Genomic DNA, 21021 nt, shown 5'->3' on the forward strand with positions numbered 1-21021 from the left:
TTCCAGGGACCCCCCCAGAATCAAAGATTTGAGTTAAAACGTTTGCTCTGAAAGAATATATATTCAAAGTTTTATGCCACATTTGATTTAAAAAAATAGCAGATCTACAAGCTCGTAGTGAGACACTATGAGCTTGTAGATCTGCTGTGTTTCAACAGCCGACGTTTAAAAGCTATAAGGTGACAGATGTGTTCCCGCCCTGAATGGGTTAAGCACAGATTTGACAAAGTGAGCCAAATGTCTCAGCATGGACTCAGGCTGGATGCTGCTGGATCAAGGCATCGGTCATAAACTTAATGTTTGATTGTATATATGCCAGCATGTCAAATTGAAAATAAAGTTCTTCATCTTCTTTCTTTGCCAATTATTTACATGAAAAGGCTAGGCCAAATACATTTTTCGGATGAAGTCTGATTTCATTTTCTATTCTACAGTACTACAGCATGACCTTGCATAGAGATAAGAGCCCATGCACAAGGTGTGCCTATAGATAGAGCAAAAATAGCAGATCTACAAGCTCATAATGCATGTGCGCTTGTAGATCAGCTATTTTAGCTATGAATACAGTTTGACTTGAGATATTGACTTACTCACTGGTGCCGTGGTGAGTCTTGGGTACAAGAGTTTGAAAACCACTACATAGCAAATATGAAACGTGAAACAAGGCAGCGTAATAGAAGACACATTCCATGACTGTGCTAAATCAATTTATTAAAAAAGCACAACAGTTTCGATTCTCAGATGATTACAAATCATTTACCACACAAGTGAATCTCTAATCTCATTTATGAGAGGTTCCTGCAGGTTCACCAAGACGGCACAGACCTGAACCACCACATCAGCATAGCTACGAAGGTAGGGTGGAATGAAGTGGAGGATCGTGAAGTCTTTCAGACGTGCATTAGCTCGTTCAACGTGGATCCTATTTCTAGCTATGTTCTTTGTTAACAGGACCTCACTTTCGGTGAACTTTCCATTGTTTAGGAATGGTGGGATGTTGACTGAAACCCCCTCTGGCAGAATGTCAGAAATTAAAAAGCCTTTGTCTGCTAGAATTAAATCTCCAGATTTAAAATGACTAAGGATGCCAGACTCTTGGACTATGGCTTTATCAGAAACTGAACCTGGGAAAAGATTGCTACAATAGTTAATGACACCATTTGGTGCAACTCCCAACAATAACTTGAAAGAGTGCATCCCTCTGTATGCAGAATAGGTCTGCTTCTGTTCGTCCATTTGATGAGGAGCAGCTATTTTAATGTCAGTGCAGTCGATTATCATCCTGCAGTTCTTGAACTTCTGAAATGAGGCAGGGAGGCTTAACTGATTCTTCTCTCTACTTGGCACTACACTCATGATGTCTTTAAAGAGAATCTCATGTAACACATGGATGAATGTGATTATTACATTGCTGACTGTACAAGTGCTGCAGTGGAACAACTGGGCAAGATGCAAATTAGTGTAGTTCTTTCGCAATTTCATCAGGGTCATGAAAACTTGGTCCTCCAGAGTGAGAACATCCACTTTCCATCCACTGAAATAAGCTATAGAGTCCTTGAACAGACCCACATAAAAAACAACATCGAGGAATATTGCTCTATCTGGCAGTCCAGTCTCCATACGTAGGACGATATCTGGAACTTGAGAGGCAGAATACCTGTCCCTACAGTACTGTTGTTTATCTTTTAAAGTCTGTAGCTCCATCATCATCTCTTCTTGTTGAGCATCATCAATGATTTTCTGCAATCTTGTCCAATCCGCAGGAGGCATTTCGGCAGAGGTGCATGGACTTGCTGGTGGTTGTATTAGAGAGGACAGAGAGAGAGAGAGATTTATGAACAGATTGAGGTGGATGTATATTTATTTTTTACAGACAAATGTAGATGGATGATGGTGAACATTAACAAAACATACCTAAGATGGATGGAACTGGAGGTGACATAGAAGTGCATGGAACTGGAGCCGTTTTATCGGCAGAGGTGCATGGATCTGCTGGAGGTTGGAGAGAGAGAGAGAGAGAGTTAGTCATGAAAAGATTGAGGTAGATGTACATTTACAGACAAATTGGATGATGGTGAACATTACAATTTAGGCATTTAGCAGACACTCTTAATCCAGAGCGACTTACATTAAGCAATAACAAAAGCATGGCATACATCACATATATAAAAAGTAGTTATCATGAGTAAACTAAGAACGTAACAGTGGAGTATCTATGTAAACTATACATACTATACTATATAATATATTATACATGTGTACTATAAAGTGCTATGACTACATAAAATGCGATTCTAGAGCTGTCTACATAACAAGCTATAAGTCTGTTTAAAATACTATTTAAGTCTACATAATGTGCTATCTAAGGGGCTAGGCTAGGGCAAGTGCTACGGGCCATGGTGGAGTCTGAAGAGGTGGGTTTTCAGACTACGGCGGAAGATTGGGAGTGAGGCTGCAGTTCTGACTGTGATGGGAAGTGCATTCCATAGTTTTGGAGCCAGAAGGGAGAAGAGTTTGGGACGTGTGGAGCGTTGTCCCGGCGTTTTTAGTGAAGGTACCTCCAGCTTCCCTGCGTTGGCTGATCTGAGTGAGCGGGAGGGTTTGTACAAACATAACTAATGTACCTAAGATGGATGGAACTGGAGGTGACATTATGGCAGAAGTGCATGGAGCTTCAGGCAAGGCTTCACATGGAACCGTTGTATCGGCAGAGGTGGAGGTGCATGGATTTGCTGGAGGTTGCAGAGAGAGAGAGACACACAGACAGAATGAGACATTTACAGACAAATTGGATGATGGTGAATATTACAAACCGAACTAAAGTACCTAAGATGGATGGAACTTCAGGCAAGGCGTCACATGGAACTGTATCTGCAGAGGTGCATGCATTTGCTGGAGGTTGCAAAGAAAGGAGGGAGGGGGGAGAGAGAGAGAGAGAGAGAGAGAGAGAGAGAGAGAGAGAGAGAGAGAGCATTAGTTATGAAAAGATTGAAGTTTGATTGAAATATTTTGTTTGCAGTTTGCAGAATTAAAGTAAATTTCAAGCACAAACTCAATACAAAGACTGTTAACTGTGAGTGGACGACCCAATTAAGCATTACACTTGTTTACAAGAGGGTCCACCTTGTTCAATTCATCAAAACATTTAGAGACGTACAAATAGACACTCATAAGGGAGGTAAAAGGGGGGGGGGGGGAAAGGGAAAAGAAAAATATACAGTGAGGGGAAAAGGGGGTGGGCGGTGGGGGGGGATTCAGATTTTACGGAGGCCAGTTTCGAATTGCAGCCATCTGTAGGTGCCCTTTGAGAGCGGTTTTGAAGGAGTCAAGGGATTTGCATGTCTTAATGACTGTTGGTAGGGCGTTCCACATTTTGGTGGCATAGGAGCGAAAATAATTTAGTCCCTTGTTTGTGCCGAATCTGGGTTGTACATAGTTCGTTGCACTTCCTCTGGTGTTGTGGACTTCGTTAACATTAAGGAAGTATCTAGACAGGTACATGGGTATCTTGGTGGTGTATCGAATCTTGTGGACCAGACCCATTGCAAGATGCTGTACTCTGTCGTCGACCCTAAGCCATTCCAGCCTGTCAAAGTGGGCAGGGGTGAGGTGGGTTCGGGGGGTGAGGCCAAGTAGGAGCCTGACCAGTTTGTTTTGGGAAGTCTGGAGCCTAGTTTTAAGGGCCTTTGAGGTGCTGCGGTACCAGGAGGTGCATGCATAGTCAAAGAAACCTTGTAAGAGGGCTCCTGTTAAGGTCTTCAAGGTGTTTTTGTTGACCAGTGAGGAGAACCTGTAAAGGAATCTTGTTCTTTGGTTGACTTTTGATTACGTTGGTGGCCATTTTATCACCGGAAAGATTAGCCTCCAGGATGGAACCTAGGTAGGTAATTTCATCTTTACGTGTGATAACATTGTCACCCACTCTAACCAAGAAGCCATTTGCCTTGCTGAGATTACTATTAGATCCAAAGAGAATGGATTCAGTGGATGTACATTTACAGACAAATTGGATGATGGTGAACATTACAAACATAACTAACGTACCACAGATGGATGGAACTGGAGGTGACATTATGGCAGAAGTGCATGGAGCTTCAGGCAAGGCTTCACATGGAACTGGAGCGGTTGTATCGGCAGAGGTGCATGGATTTGCTGGAGGTTGCAGAGACAAACAGATACACAGAGAGACAGCTGATTGAGGTGGAGATATATTTAAAGACATGCGATGTATAAGTGAACATTAAGAACATGCACATCAGATGTATGAAAAAGAAATGGAGCCGACTTGCTGGAGGCTGCGTACCTGCAGAACAGGGCCTAAGCCTAACCATAGGGCCTTTACGGTTGTAAAACCATATAGGCCCTCTGGAGATGCCAGCAGGGAAATGGCAGCTGCACACACGCGAATCCTGGCTGGGCCTTCGGTCTTTCCGTCTTAAAAAAAAAGTAAATAAAAATGATGATATGGTAAGATGTTAGACATTTACTTAGAGACTATTAGGGCAGTCACAAGCATGGCATTTTACTTGACAATAGGAAACAATAGAAGACGCACATCCACTAACTGAACGCCAGGTGCTGGGCTGAAGTAAATAATATAAAAGAAAGTAAGGTCCGCAGTCCATACACTGGACTGAGCTCCAAAAGCCTAACGTTTTATCTTCTCACCACAGAGACATGACGCTTCTAGCCTCACGGCTCTTTATCAGACAATGAACAACACAAACAAGCACCTACATATACCTGACACTGCTGTGTCACATGACCAGACACAGCTGGTGCTCATAACACCGTCAATCATATTTAAATAAAGGTCATGTGACACAGCAATGGCAGGTATATGTAGGTGCTTGTTTATGATGTACTTTGTCTGATGAAGAGCCGTGAGGCTCGTCATGTCTCTGTGGTGAGAAGATAAAACATTAAGCTTTTGGAGCTCAGTCCAGTGTGCAGACCTTACTTTCTTTTTTATTTTACTTGACAATGACACACAAATTCAAATTGTAATGGCTATTTTGTCAGCTCCAAACATTTCAACAAAACCCAATGATGCACCTTGAGTCAATAAACCAATAATCAAAATTGATCATTCTAAACAATATACAAAAAAGTTGAAATGGCTTCTACAAAAACTAACTATTTAATTGTAGTTTTGTCAATTAACATATGGAACATATACCATTTCTGATTTTCTGTTTTGCTTTGTAAACAAAGACAGATATGACAATAAATTGTCATATCTGAAAAATTACTATAGAAAAATGACAGTCCCAATAATCAAAATTGTGTAAAAACCTGCTTGAAAGTAATATTAACTAACATTTTGTGAAAATAAGATTAGATTAGTCTGGGATCATTCCATGATCAGGAAACGATAGACACACAAACTCAGCACCCACACATTCAACGGGTGTTTTATTGGTTGTGCACAAAAAGTGCAGTTTAATACAGTAAGTGGGATATCGTATATGTCTAATGCCCATTTCTAAATTCATTTGTCATTTATTGTAGCAATCTTTTTCCAGGTTGTTTCTGATAAACTGTAAAGCTTTAAGCTACAGATATAAACACATATGTTGTGCATTGTCACTTCACTGACTTGGCAACAAAACCATTTACCCGTAACTTTGTTTTATCCTTACCGTATCTTCTCAATCCAACGGCGTCTCGTCCTCTTATTTTCAGGAAAACGGTAGAAAGTACAACCGTGGCACTGACCGCTTACATGGTCGCAATCTGGGACGAAGCACAGTACCATTGTGTTTTCTCATTTAGTTTGTTTGCAACGTTAAAACGGAGAGAGGAAACAAAGTCTGAGTCTTCTAGTAGTAGTAAATAAAACACACGCGCTAAGCGTGACGTATCTTGGGTGCGACGGGCAGCTGTAGCCAGTCACCCCGCCTACCCGGACATGTAGTCTCTGGGCTGTTTGACTCGTTTATAGCGCTTATTTTGTTACTCTTTGGGTATATTTGTACATTTCCACCTCCAGTCGATGCTTCATATCCATATGAGTGATAAAGCCGGGGTGATCGGTTTATTTTTCAAACACAGTTCTTATATGAAGCGACCTAAAATCGCCGATGGGGATCTCAATGCAAATAAACAAATACATGAACCTGGCGATTGACGCCCTCTACTGAAAGTGACGTCAGGACTTCGGAGCTCTATAGCTTGACTACTTGACGGGGCAGTGGTGTATAGAATTGTGTCATCAGCATAAAAATGAATATTGCAGTTCTCAATATTCTTTGAGATTTCATTAATATAAATAGTAAATAAAATGGGTCCAAGTATGGAGCCTTGGGGGACTCCTTTTTTAATTTCTAAGAAGTTTGATTTAATGTCTCCAACCATAATGGCCTGTGTTCTGTTTGATAGATAGTCCTGGAACCAAGAACAGGCCATGCTATCTAATCCAATACTTGTTAATCTCTGCATTAAAATGGTATGATCCACCGTATCGAAGGCTTTTGCCAGGTCAATAAAAATGGCTGCACATTTAAAATTTTTGTCCAGTGCAGTTGCTATGTCATTTAAGACCAATGATGTTGCTGTGGTTGTACTGTGTCCAGGCCTGAAGCCTGACTGAAATGTGTTCAAGATGTTATTAATGCTTAAAAAGCTACAGAGCTGATGTTTGACAAGTGCTTCGAAGATTTTAGCCAGGCATGATAATTTTGAAATAATGAAATTATTAACCGCTCTTGTATCTCCCCCTTTAAATAGTGGGCTTACGTGTGCAGATTTCCACACAATTGGAATAGTTCCCGAAGCTATGGATGAATTAAAAATATGTGTTACAGATGGGGCAATCAGTGGAGCTGCAAGTTTTAGCAAACTAGGCACCATATTGTCCTCGCCAGTGGATTTGTTCGCATCAATATGAGTTAGCTCAAGTAAAACATCTGTCACAGTAAACTCTTTGAATGAAAAATAATCTCTGTTTTCCTCCACTGTGGATGTGCTTCAATCAGCTGCAGATAAACCTCCTGCAGGGGAGGGATCGGATCTTTCAAAAAGATTTCCAGCGGTTATAAAATGTTGATTAAATAAATCACACATCAGGTGTTTATCAGTAATAGGGCCAGCCTATGTGTCAAGAGATTTTGGCAGTGCAGGTGCAATATACCAGAGTTTAGGGATTTTACAATTTTCCAGAATTTCGAAGGATTATTTTCAGATTGTACCAGTGATGAACAGTAAAAATCTGATTTGGCCTTCGTTGTAAGCAGGCAGCATTTGTTTCTCAGCCGTCTAAAGACGTGCCAATCTGCTTCTCTCTTAGATGTCCTTGCTGCCCGCCATGCTTTATCCCTTGCTCGCAGTTCCATAGATAGAACATTTGTGAACCAGGGATTTGATCTATTTTTTATTCTTAGCCTTTTAAAAGGAGCAAGCCTATCAGTGATAGTATTAAAAACAGTGGTTCAATGATTTAGTGCAAGATCAGGATCTGGGATAACACCAGCAAGGCTCAGGTCGCTACGAGAGATCTCGTGCAGGAAGCCTTGGTCACTAACATTTTTAAAGTTCCTTTTAGTGACAAAACAAGTTGGAGTTTTGGGGGCTTTCATATCTCCAATACATACCACGGGGCAATGATCGCTGAAGCCCAGTGGCATAACCCCACTCAAGTTATATTTATGTGGTCTGTTTGTTAAAATGACATCAATCAAGGTTGATCTATCAATATTTTTTAAATTCGGTCGAGTAAAATCTTTAATTAATTGTGTTAAATTAGGGTTAACACATACCTCCTTAAAAGTGATGGGGGATTGGGAAAGCCAGTCCGAGTTTGCATCTCCGGTGACCAGGAGCGCGTATTGGTATAATCCGAAAGGATATGCGATAGTTTTTCTATAGCACTTGGTGGAGCATGTGGAGGGCGATATATGCCTGCTATTACAACATTTGTTTGGCCCAGTTCTATTTTAACAATGAGGCATTCAAATTAATTTGGAACGGAGGATGACAGTAAGACATTTACGCTAATTGTAGATTTAATATAAATAGCTACTCCACCGCCCATCATATTTTTTGGTATTCTGTCACATCTAAAAACACTAACCATCTAGTGCTATTTGATTGTCAGTGACATGAGATTTTAGCCATGATTCAGTGGCCACAAACACATCCGGCTTGGATCGAAGAATCAGGGTTTTTATATAGTCAATATTTGCTACAAAGCTCCTCACATTTAGACATAGGAGTCCTAGCCCATGTTTTCGTGACGAGAATGCTTCTGGTGTTAATATTCCAGGTGCATTTGTAATAGATGTCTTAGAAAAAACAGATGAATGTTTGTGGATACTGATTAAATTTTTTATATTAATACCACTTGGCCTATCATTCTGTCTTGGTAGGCGGGTGGTTAAACACAACACAGGAATTGTTAGAGTGCAAGTATCAAAGGAAGTATTTCTAAGATTATGATTATTAGCAGAGTTTGCAATATTCGTTTCCTCTCTAGTTGAGGGTGGGAATTCCGCAGCAAAACCATCGGGCCACAAGGCGGCAAAAGCAGCACAGGGACGGTGAGCAAACGTGGGACTAAAGTCTGTCAGACCAGGAGAGACCTGTTGAGATACGGACGTATTTGAGTGTGGAACCAACAGTCAGTTAGCAGCGTGGGAAGCGCTCAGCGTGCGCTGTATATGAAATGATAGCGAGTTTTTCCCTAATACACTTGGGTGCAGGCCATCACGAGCATAGAATTCCGGCCGTGCCCAAAACAAATGAAAGTTGTGTATATAGTTTATACCGCAGGAAGAACAGACCGATTGCAGCCAGTAGTGAAGGTCCAGTAACCGGCTGAAACGCACCTCTCCCCTGCGCAACAACGGGATTGGACCAGAAATAAATAGTTGTTTACCAGAGCTGAGAAGGAGATCGAGGATGCTTTTAAAGTTGTTTTTTGTTTCAATGGACTGTTGGTCATTTACTCCCACATGCAGAACAAGTTGGCTGATGGTGGGTGGAATAGAGGCCAGGATAATAGGGAGTCTGTCCAGAATTAATTTTGTGTTTGCGCCCGGGTATAAGTAAGTCAGGGCGTTGGGAATATTGAGGCCACGAGCCATACTGTCTGCAATAATTATCACTGAGGGTGGGGGAGAACGTGAGTGTAATGGTGCGGGTCGTACAAAGCGACCGGACAACGGCAAGGCAGTGACGTGGACTGAAGTTTTGCGCGCACCGGGCCGTGCGTAATTTGCAATGCGTCCGCAGCGGTCAGGGACTAGCACCTCGCTCTGTGGCGAGGGATCAACACCCCCAACAGTATCATCGTCGCCGTGATGTACCAATGCGCGGTGACTACCTGTGAGGTACTAGACACTTGAAACATTCATCTGCTGCTTTCAAACATTAGAAATACACAAAACAAGCGACAGAGACAGGCAGAATGGCTGTTCTGTGAGTACAAAGATTGATGATCAGTCGGTCACATTATTGTGTCATCAATATCTGTGGAATTAATCTGGATTATTTTTAGACCGATCTGATAGGAATATTTTGATATGCTACTGATATATGTATTACTATTAATTGCCATGCCTTTAGAAGGATGGTTAAACTATTCATTTAAGGCAAGTGGTTCCCAAACTTTTTCATGTCAAGGACCCCCAAATTGACACTAATTAGTGCACATACCCCCATTCTGGCCCTCTTTTAGACCGCTCTGCCAACCGCCATAATTTAATCACTATCCAATCATCATCGCCTCTCTGCCCTCCATCATTAGTTACACCTACTAGATTTGGCTTATTAAATGCCAGATCCCTCACAAACAAAAATGCAAATACTAAATCCCTGATTGAGGCCACTCCCGTGAACTATTAATTTTTTCATCAACCAAGACCGTCTGGCCAGATGGCTGGTGGTCTAGCAGTTATTTATAAGGATACGTTTAAATGGTCTCCTGTGAATTCCCTTGGCGTTTATAAATCATTTGAAATGCTTAGTTTTTTGATACACGGCAAAACTCCTTTGCTTTGCGTCATAATCTATAGGCCACCTAAAAGTAGTTATTTCCTTGATGAGTTCTCTGAACTCTTATCTATTATCACTCCTAAATACAACCACGCCCTAATTCTGGGCGATTTTAATATCCACGTTTGCTGCCCTTCACACGCCCTTGTTAATAATTGTATCAATCTTATCGAATCATTTAATCTGGTCCACTCTATTCATGAACCCACCCACATAAAGGGTCATACTCTCGACCTTGTACTCTCCCTAGGAAACTACAATTTTTACTCTTCCCTTTATCCGATCACAAAGCCATTATTTTTAATTTGCCCCTATCTCCTCCCACTACTGACGTCTCCCTACCACCTCGCCACTCTCGCATTATTAACAGTACTACTGCCTCTAAATTCGCAGATATTTTCCAGTCCTCCGCATCACTTCCAGAAGCCAATCTCCATAAAAACCCTGCAGGGCTAATAGAAATTTTTAACACCACCTCAAGAACCATTCTGGATTGCATAGCGCCTCTTAGAGAAATTAGACCCTGTGCTAAAACAACGCCGTGGCTAACTGACCATACTCGATGACTTAAGAGGCAATGCAGAAGAGTAGAGAGAAAGTGGAAACACGACAAGCTCCACATCTCATTAGACATTTTGAAGAATACTATGATAGAGTATGAAAATGCGGTTAAGGACGCAAGATGTAAATATTTCTCCTCCATCATTTCAAATAACAGCCAAAACCCCAGGACCCTATTCAAAGTCATAGACTCACTCACCAATCAGACCCCCGCCCAAAACACACAATTCTCCAAAAAAAAGTGTGATGAGTTTCTCAACTTCTTTATTAATAAGATTAGGTCCGGAATCACCCCCAATACTAATACCCTCCCCCTCCGGCCAACAATCTCAGCATCATTTAATCACTTTGAACTGGTCAACCCACTCACCCTTAAAAACACTATCCTCTCAATGAAATCCTCCACCTGCAAACTGGATCCGATTCCAACTTCAATTTTAAAGGAAGTACTTCCCACCGTTCTACCACATTTACTACAGATAATAAACTCCACTCTGTCCTCTGGTAATTTTCCCTCCGAATTCAAACATGCCATCGTCCAACCTCTCCTTAAGAAACCAAACCTCGACCCTTCCGACTTAAAAAACAACAACCCCTCAAAGTCAAACTCATTGACTTTGGTCTGGCCGTTCCTGTCTCTGAGACCAAGCAACGGAGGATCAGACCTCCTCTTGAGTATAGGTGAGCCTTATTATCTGCTTCACTGAAAGCTCAATGCAAACAAATATTAAAATGGAAAGTGCATGCGTTGCGATGCTGATGAAACATCTTGTGACGTCTTCATGGACCTGTTGAAACGAATGCTTCATCTGGATCCAGAGGGGAGGATAACACCTGACCAGGTGTTGGACCATCCCTTCATCACCATGCCTCACCTATGACCGTCTCAAGGTGTTTGTGGGGTCAACCATTGCAAATGTAATGCACTCCCAGTTATTGGTATTGGATTTTGTGTACAGTACATGTTTGACTATGACAACGCCACAACATGGTGATGTCGGCCAACACTGATCCAGACAGGACACTATGCTTCAGTCAACTGAAACTGAGATCATGTGTGACCCATGGGGTGTACCATTTGTGATCACAGTACTCTTAGTAGTTATACTGTAAGAACACATGCACTATCACTGACTGTTACGATATGACTATATACTATACACACTGCTGTTGCAGTGCTGCTAATAGATGATGTTATGTATACACTTACATGTGTGATATTATCTGCTGCTAAGTGTTGTCTCTCACCTGCACAACAGACTGTGATTCTATATTAGTATATTATATACATTTCATGTGTTTATTTTACATTTTGTATTTAATATTGCACTTGCAAGTTTATATTGTACATACCAGTACTGTATATGACATCACATCAAACTGCATTTGATTGAGTTTTTCTTTCTCTTCTGCACTGTAATGTTTTATGTATTTTTGTTTTAAAATAAGCATTTCTAATTGTATGTATTATTCCCTTGCACATTATGTAGGCCTATATTAGACATGTTATATTAGACATTGTGTTATGTTCACATCATTGGCTGCATTCCAACTGAGAAAAAATTAGCACAATACATTTTGTAAATAATTGTTCTGTTGATATATGTTTTAAGTTGTAAACATGGTTGAAATAAAACGTGTTACCTTGAAATATGCGTTGTGTACGTTCTTAAATATGGCCCAGAACAGGTTTTAAAACATTCATATTTTCCAGTTAACTATATCTCTACATTTATTGATTGCATACTAGATAGAACGTCCTTGCGGTCATGTTTCCATCCATCCATGTCCTATATATGTATTAGTAAAGGCTATTAAATTAGTGTCTATTTGGGGGTCCTTGGCGTGACGTTTGGGAACCACTGATATACAGCAGGGTATAAAGCCTTTTAAAACAAACAGCAGCATGTTGTGCACTCACTGTAAGTAAACATTGCCCTTTAACATTGTCACCACAAACAATAATAGCAATGATTGTTACAAGAACATATAGCCATTTTAACACACCTGAAACATTGCACACTAGAAAGCTGAAAGAGTGATAACAGTTCCATGTGATGATAGACCTATTTCTGTAGTTCTGCTGAAACTCATCAGAGTCAAAGAGGTGTGAAGTGGTCTCAGTTCATCCAAAATGTGATCATTAGCAGGTGATCTGTCCAATGCCAGACAACGAGTGACCATTAACACGTTTAATCTCTGCATTTGAATGCATATAGTCAATGAAGCATCAGCCATCATCATTTAGCACGTGTACATTTTAACATGGGGAAAGAATGTGGGGTTTGTTCATTATTTAGCATTTGAAAAACATTGAATAAAAGTGCATTCATCACCACCATATTGAGAGAGAACCCTGCAAAAATTTATCAGCTTATGTTTTTGTTCAATGTATTTTCATTCAATCCCTTCCAGTTTCACTATGACTTATATGACTGGATATGGAGACAGTAACCTATGTTACTGAACAAACAAATAATTAATATAGGATATAATTGAATAAGTATAATGATATATCCGGATTTATCTTGACTTATCCTGATCATTTATTAATACTATGGACACATGTTTCTGCACACAGGCCTACACATTACACAATGGGATTTCACTGTAAATATAGATAAGAAATGAAATGAAACCAATAGCGCACAATAGGATATGAGACTTTGATTTGACAATATACTTATTTGCTGTTCCAGTCCTGTACAGAAACCAGACCACTGTCTTCTATACTAAAGTGGAAACAAATTGAACCTACATTACAACCTAACACATAAAATACAAGGGGTGCTGTAGGCTACTTGTAAAAGACAAGATGTGAAGGCTTGTCTACTATTTATAAATATTGTTTGAAACAAATAGGCCTAACTGTTTTACTTCCGTTTTCTTGTTTTTAATAAATGTTTAGTCAAGAAGTCAAGATTTGTTTTTTATCTGTGGTTTGTAAGTGTTCCAAGATAAATTAAGATAAATGGGATGTAAATCGCAGTATGAGCAGTTGTTTCTTCACCAGAGCTGGTTCTCCTTGGTTCTGATGTTACTGAAATAATGTGGAGAAATCCTCAAGATTAATGGCTCTGCTGCAGTAACAATTAATTCATATCCACTTATTCAATAGTTAGATTGTACATATTTATCCAGATACTGAGTAAGTCATTTTTGGATGAACTACTACACTGCTTTTTAAGGTTTATTATAAACCAGCAGTTGTTATGCACCACATGTGGAAGAACTCCCAGAAAACAGCAGGTATGCTGGCACTCTTATTTATTTTAAATCACAATGAAATACTGTTCTGTTTCCCACTGCATTTGATTGAGTTAGTCTTTCTCTTCTGCACTGTAATGTTTTATGTATTTTTGTTTTAGTTATGATTTTATATATGTTTCCTGATGTGTGCAAAGCACATTGAAATGCCTTGTTGGAATTTGCTATACCAATAACGTTATTTTATATTTATGCTGGCTCCTGCTTTGACTTTAAGAAACTCCTCAATGGATCACTAGACTAGTAGACTAAATATTGTTCAACCAAAGTGGACTGTTATGTTCAAGTGGACTCTGTTTTCGACCATTGAATGTTTTTTCTCCAAATTAACTAGAAAACCAGTTCTTAAAGGGGCATTCCACTCATTTTCAACATTTTACTATGTCATTATATACCTTAGAGCTGTTGTGTGGAAATAATTTAAAAAAAGTCACCCCATTCTGTTTCCTAGAACTGGAGGTCTGAAAAAAACACCATTAACGTGGTGACATCTTGGTGATGTCATCAAGCTTTATTTGAAATCCAGCTTTTAGCAGTGCTTCAGTTGTGCCAATACAAATATTTGTAACAAAAATAATAATAATACACAAAACCAAAACTAATAGGACATCAACAACAACAGGGGACAACTAAGCTCTTTCATGTAGGCCAATGGGGGCCACTGCCCAATACCCCCCCCCCCCCCCCTCCCTGCCTCCCCCTTCCCCTGCCTCCCCCTTCCCCTCAACAACAAACACCTTGTGAAAGGTGTTACCTGATTGGCCAGAGAGGGCCGTGCTACTCTGACCAACCAGGTTACAGCTTCACTAAGTACCCTGACTAGACTGCATATATAGTGTGGGTAAATCAGTGTTTTCTTCAGAGCAGATCATTTGAACCTACAGAAAGCAGCTGTGTTGAGTGGTGATAGTTAGTGCAGCAGAGGATAACACAGCGAGAGGAACCATATCATTTTCTGCTGTACTGGTTTCCATCTTGATCTATTGGCTAGATTTGAACTATGGATTTACTCCAAACACTGGACTTCTTACTCGAGCAACTCCACAGACCACTATCTATCAAATTGCACAGAGCAGGTTAGTAAATGTTCTATGATTTGAAGATACAACCAAGTAGTTAAGATTTTGTGTACAGCTGCAAAGGATTGCTAACTTGGAGTTTGTTTTACATATCAACCACAGTCTATATTACAGTGGATGCTTTGAGAAAATAGAGAACAAAACAATGTAAGCCTATATTTCCCAGTCTAATGTTACTTTGCCCAACATGGGGAAAGATGTTTAATACAAAATAATTTATGAAGTTGTAATGCAACATGTGATTAATTTCTCTATTTTAATCTTTTCTTTAGAATCTCTGCAGATGTCGCTATGTCCAGACCAACACCTCCCTGTGTGTAAAGAGGAGGTTTCTTCTGAGCAGCAGGAGAGGAACCCTGGTCTGGCCCAGGAGGAACCACAGGGTCCACAGGTCAAAGATGAAGAAATCAGAGAGACAGAGTCTCTAGTCAGCACCTCAACTGAAATGGAAAGACAAGCAGAGGACTGTGGAGAACTGACTGATGACCAGCTCCTCTTCTCAATCAATAATACATTGAACTGTGACAAGTGGGAAGAGAACAGGCAAGTTCAGAAATCACGCAAACGAAAGAAGGTGAATGATGCAATATTGCCTTTGAGCAAAAAGCTGTCCTACTTTGAGGAACTGAAATCATCGAAACAGTCCAAATCCCAAACCATGAAGCTTAAAATTGTGAAGAAAGGCAAGAAGAGATACAAGATAAGCATCATACCCTATGGATGTGATCAGTGTGGACAACACTTCTCTCAAATGGCAGACCTTAAAAGCCACCAGATAATTCACACAGGAGAGAAACTGAGAAATTGTGGTACACCGGCATGTGAATGAAGAGCATGGACTATTGGTCTTGCTTCATAAACACACCTCAACATTTACCACACAATGCATGTACTTATGTTTATATTATAAATTCGTACTACAATTTGTATGCATACAGGGGGAAACAATTTAGTTGTTCATATTCTGATTAATTATTTACTGTTTTAAACCTGTACTTTCCCCCATAGTGCTATATTGCAAGTGACTGCAAAATGCAGAATAATTGATACCTTTTCTAACAGCAAGATTTGTTTTACTTGCAATTTGACATAGCTCTTTTATTATACATTTATTTAATACCATAATTGCACTTTTTTATTCTAGTTTGGTTTTTCTCGTGTCAATACAGTTGATTGAATCAAAAGGGGGCCTATATATAATATAATCACCAGTTTTGAACTGGAACTGGAACTATTTTTTACTACAACAGGCCATGTAAGTTCATATAGCAGCTCATATAGCTAGTGTTATTGTCTGTTATACAAACTGTACTCAGGAATATGAATAAAGAGATTTTAATTCAATTTTAATTACATTTTGTTATTGTTTTGTTATTACATTACATTTGAGTCTAACCTTATTAGCACACAACAATACAATTGAATTACATCTGAATAGCAAAGTTATAGACCAAGCACTCAGACAATCAACATGTGATGACTCATTGTCATTGTTTTGTCTGCATGTAATGATGGTGGCTCATTTGCAATTGCTTGGTCTATAGGTTTACCATTGAATTTCACAGAATGATGGGTCATTGTTATAGTCTGATTGCAGTATCACACATTACAATAATTGTCGTATTTACATGGCATGGTAAACAAGTGGTCATTTGAACTAGAGATGTCCCGATAGTATATCGGTATCGGAACAGTACGGCCCTTATTTGGTCATATCGGTATCGGCAAATATGCCAAAATAACCACCGATCCGATACAGGGGTAAAGGTTTGACACTATGGCAGGTAAATAGCCTACAATGTTGGTGCATGTGGAGTGAGGAGTCTGCTATAAACACAACACTATAGCTAGATAGCTAGATAGCTATAAACACTATTCCCGGTCTGTGGACTTCAAAATAAGATCATTATTTTTCCATTATAAATATTATTCCCTGGTATCGGTATTCAGTATCAGCTAACACAGAAATTGTGGGTTGTTTCAAAGTCTTACTCATTTTGTATTTAATATTGCACTTGCAAGTTTATATTGTACATACCAGTACTGTATATGACATCACATCAAACTGCATTTGATTGAGTTTTTCTTTCTCTTCTGCACTGTAATGTTTTATGTATTTTTGTTTTAAAATAAGCATTTCTAATTGTATGTATTATTCCCTTGCACATTATGTAGGCCTATATTAGACATGTTATATTAGACATTGTGTTATGTTCACATCATTGGCTGCATTCCAACTGAGAAGAAATTAGCACAATACATTTTGTAAATAATTGTTCTATTGATATATGTTTTAAGTTGTAAACATGGTTGAAATAAAACGTGTTACCTTGAAATATGCGTTGTGTACGTTCTTAAATATGGTCCAGAACAGGTTTTAAAACATTCATATTTTCCAGTTAACTATATCTCTACATTTATTGATTGCATACTAGATAGAACGTCCTTGCGGTCATGTTTCCATCCATCCATGTCCTATATATGTATTAGTAAAGGCTATTAAATTAGTGTCTATTTGGGGGTCCTTGGCGTGACGTTTGGGAACCACTGATATACAGCAGGGTATAAAGCCTTTTAAAACAAACAGCAGCATGTTGTGCACTCACTGTAAGTAAACATTGCCCTTTAACATTGTCACCACAAACAATAATAGCAATTATTGTTACAAGAACATATAGCCATTTTAACACACCTGAAACATTGCACACTAGAAAGCTGAAATAGTGATAACAGTTCCATGTGATGATAGACCTATTTCTGTAGTTCTGCTGAAACTCATCAGAGTCAAAGAGGTGTGAAGTGGTCTCAGTTCATCCAAAATGTGATCATTAGCAGGTGATCTGTCCAATGCCAGACAACGAGTGACCATTAACACGTTTAATCTCTGCATTTGAATGCATATAGTCAATGAAGCATCAGCCATCATCATTTAGCATGTGTACATTTTAACATGGGGAAAGAATGTGGGGTTTGTTCATTATTTAGCATTTGAAAAACATTGAATAAAAGTGCATTCATCACCACCATATTGAGAGAGAACCCTGCAAAAATGTATCAGCTTATGTTTTTGTTCAATGTATTTTCATTCAATCCCTTCCAGTTTCACTATGACTTATATGACTGGATATGGAGACAGTAACCTCTGTTACTGAACAAACAAATAATTAATATAGGATATAATTGAATAAGTATAATGATATATCCGGATTTATCTTGACTTATCCTGATCATTCATTAATACTATGGACACATGTTTCTGCACACAGGCCTACACATTACACAATGGGATTTCACTGTAAATATAGATAAGAAATGAAATGAAACCAATAGCGCACAATAGGATATGAGACTTTGATTTGACAATATACTTATTTGCTGTTCCAGTCCTGTACAGAAACCAGACCACTGTCTTCTATACTAAAGTGGAAACAAATTGAACCTACATTACAACCTAACACATAAAATACAAGGGGTGCTGTATATAGGCTACTTGTAAAAGACAAGATGTGAAGGCTTGTCTACTATTTATAAATATTGTTTGAAACAAATAGGCCTAACTGTTTTATTTCCGTTTTCTTGTTTTTAATAAATGTTTAGTCAATAAGTCAAGATTTGTTTTTTATCTGTGGTTTGTAAGTGTTCCAAGATAAATTAAGATAAATGGGATGTAAATCACAGTATGAGCAGTTGTTTCTTCACCAGAGCTGGTTCTCCTTGGTTCTGATGTTACTGAAATAATGTGGAGAAATCCTCAAGCTCTGCTGCAGTAACAATTAATTCATATCCACTTATTCAATAGTTAGATTGTACATATTTATCCAGATACTGAGTAAGTCATTTTTGGATGAACTACTATACTGCTTTTTAAGGTGTATTATAAACCAGCAGTTGTTATGCACCACATGTGGAAGAACTCCCAGAAAACAGCAGGTATGCTGGCACTCTTATTTATTTTAAATCACAATGAAATACTGTTCTGTTTCCCACTGCATTTGATTGAGTTTGTCTTTCTCTTCTGCACTGTAATGTTTTATGTATTTTTGTTTTAGTTATGATTTTATATATGTTTTCTAATGTGTGCAAAGCACATTGAAATGCCTTGTTGGAATTTGCTATACCAATAACGTTATTTTATATTTATGCTGGCTCCTGCTTTGACTTTAAGAAACTCCTCAATGGATCACTAGACTAGTAGACTAAATATTGTTCAACCAAAGTGGACTGTTATGTTCAAGTGGACTCTGTTTTCGACCATTGAATGTTTTTTCTCCAAATTAACTAGAAAACCAGTTCTTAAAGGGGCATTCCACTCATTTTCAACATTTTACTATGTCATTATATACCTTAGAGCTGTTGTGTGGAAATAATTTAAAAAAAGTCACCCCATTCTGTTTCCTAGAACTGGAGGTCTGAAAAAAACACCATTAACGTGGTGACATCTTGGTGATGTCATCAAGCTTTATTTGAAATCCAGCTTTTAGCAGTGCTTCAGTTGTGCCAATACAAATATTTGTAACAAAAATAATAATAATACACAAAACCAAAACTAATAGGACATCAACAACAACAGGGGACAACTAAGCTCTTTCATGTAGGCCAATGGGGGCCACTGCCCAATACCCCCCCCCCCCCTCCCTGCCTCCCCCTTCCCCTGCCTCCCCCTTCCCCTCAACAACAAACACCTTGTGAAAGGTGTTACCTGATTGGCCAGAGAGGGCCGTGCTACTCTGACCAACCAGGTTACAGCTTCACTAAGTACCCTGACTAGACTGCATATATAGTGTGGGTAAATCAGTGTTTTCTTCAGAGCAGATCATTTGAACCTACAGAAAGCAGCTGTGTTGAGTGGTGATAGTTAGTGCAGCAGAGGATAACACAGCGAGAGGAACCATATCATTTTCTGCTGTACTGGTTTCCATCTTGATCTATTGGCTAGATTTGAACTATGGATTTACTCCAAACACTGGACTTCTTACTCGAGCAACTCCACAGACCACTATCTATCAAATTGCACAGAGCAGGTTAGTAAATGTTCTATGATTTGAAGATACAACCAAGTAGTTAAGATTTTGTGTACAGCTGCAAAGGATTGCTAACTTGGAGTTTGTTTTACATATCAACCACAGTCTATATTACAGTGGATGCTTTGAGAAAATAGAGAACAAAACAATGTAAGCCTATATTTCCCAGTCTAATGTTACTTTGCCCAACATGGGGAAAGATGTTTAATACAAAATAATTGATGAAGTTGTAATGCAACATGTGATTAATTTCTCTATTTTAATCTTTTCTTTAGAATCTCTGCAGATGTCGCTATGTCCAGACCAACACCTCCCTGTGTGTAAAGAGGAGGTTTCTTCTGAGCAGCAGGAGAGGAACCCTGGTCTGGCCCAGGAGGAACCACAGGGTCCACAGGTCAAAGATGAAGAAATCAGAGAGACAGAGTCTCTAGTCAGCACCTCAACTGAAATGGAAAGACAAGCAGAGGACTGTGGAGAACTGACTGATGACCAGCTCCTCTTCTCAATCAATAATACATTGAACTGTGACAAGTGGGAAGAGAACAGGCAAGTTCAGAAATCACGCAAACGAAAGAAGGTGAATGATGCAATATTGCCTTTGAGCAAAAAGCTGTCCTACTTTGAGGAACTGAAATCATCGAAACAGTCCAAATCCCAAACCATGAAGCTTAAAATTGTGAAGAAAGGCAAGAAGAGATACAAGATAAGCATCATACCCTATGGATGTGATCAGTGTGGACAACACTTCTCTCAAATGGCAGACCTTAAAAGCCACCAGATAATTCACACAGGAGAGAAACTGAGAAATTGTGGTACACCGGCATGTGAATGAAGAGCATGGACTATTGGTCTTGCTTCATAAACACACCTCAACATTTACCACACAATGCATGTACTTATGTTTATATTATAAATTCGTACTACAATTTGTATGCATACAGGGGGAAACAATTTAGTTGTTCATATTCTGATTAATTATTTACTGTTTTAAACCTGTACTTTCCCCCATAGTGCTATATTGCAAGTGACTGCAAAATGCAGAATAATTGATACCTTTTCTAACAGCAAGATTTGTTTTACTTGCAATTTGACATAGCTCT

At 39.1% G+C, this 21021-nt stretch overlaps 1 protein-coding gene across 1 annotated transcript; it reads right to left on the bottom strand.

Annotated features, from left to right (window-relative positions):
- Positions 1-756: 756 nt before the first annotated feature.
- LOC306924331 (uncharacterized protein) lies at positions 757-2886 on the bottom strand (the record flags this gene model as incomplete). Its single annotated transcript, XM_079502823.1, has 4 exons — positions 2827-2886; positions 2625-2732; positions 1915-1992; positions 757-1793 (listed from the first exon to the last, which is right to left on the bottom strand). Exons 2-4 carry the CDS (start codon positions 2650-2652, stop codon positions 757-759), a joined length of 1143 nt encoding a protein of 380 aa, XP_079358949.1. The 5' UTR covers positions 2653-2732; positions 2827-2886.
- Between the last annotated feature and the right edge of the window lie 18135 nt (positions 2887-21021).

Source organism: Electrona antarctica (genome assembly GCF_951216825.1).
Source record: "Electrona antarctica genome assembly, chromosome: 6".
Taxonomy (NCBI): Eukaryota; Metazoa; Chordata; class Actinopteri; order Myctophiformes; family Myctophidae; genus Electrona; species Electrona antarctica.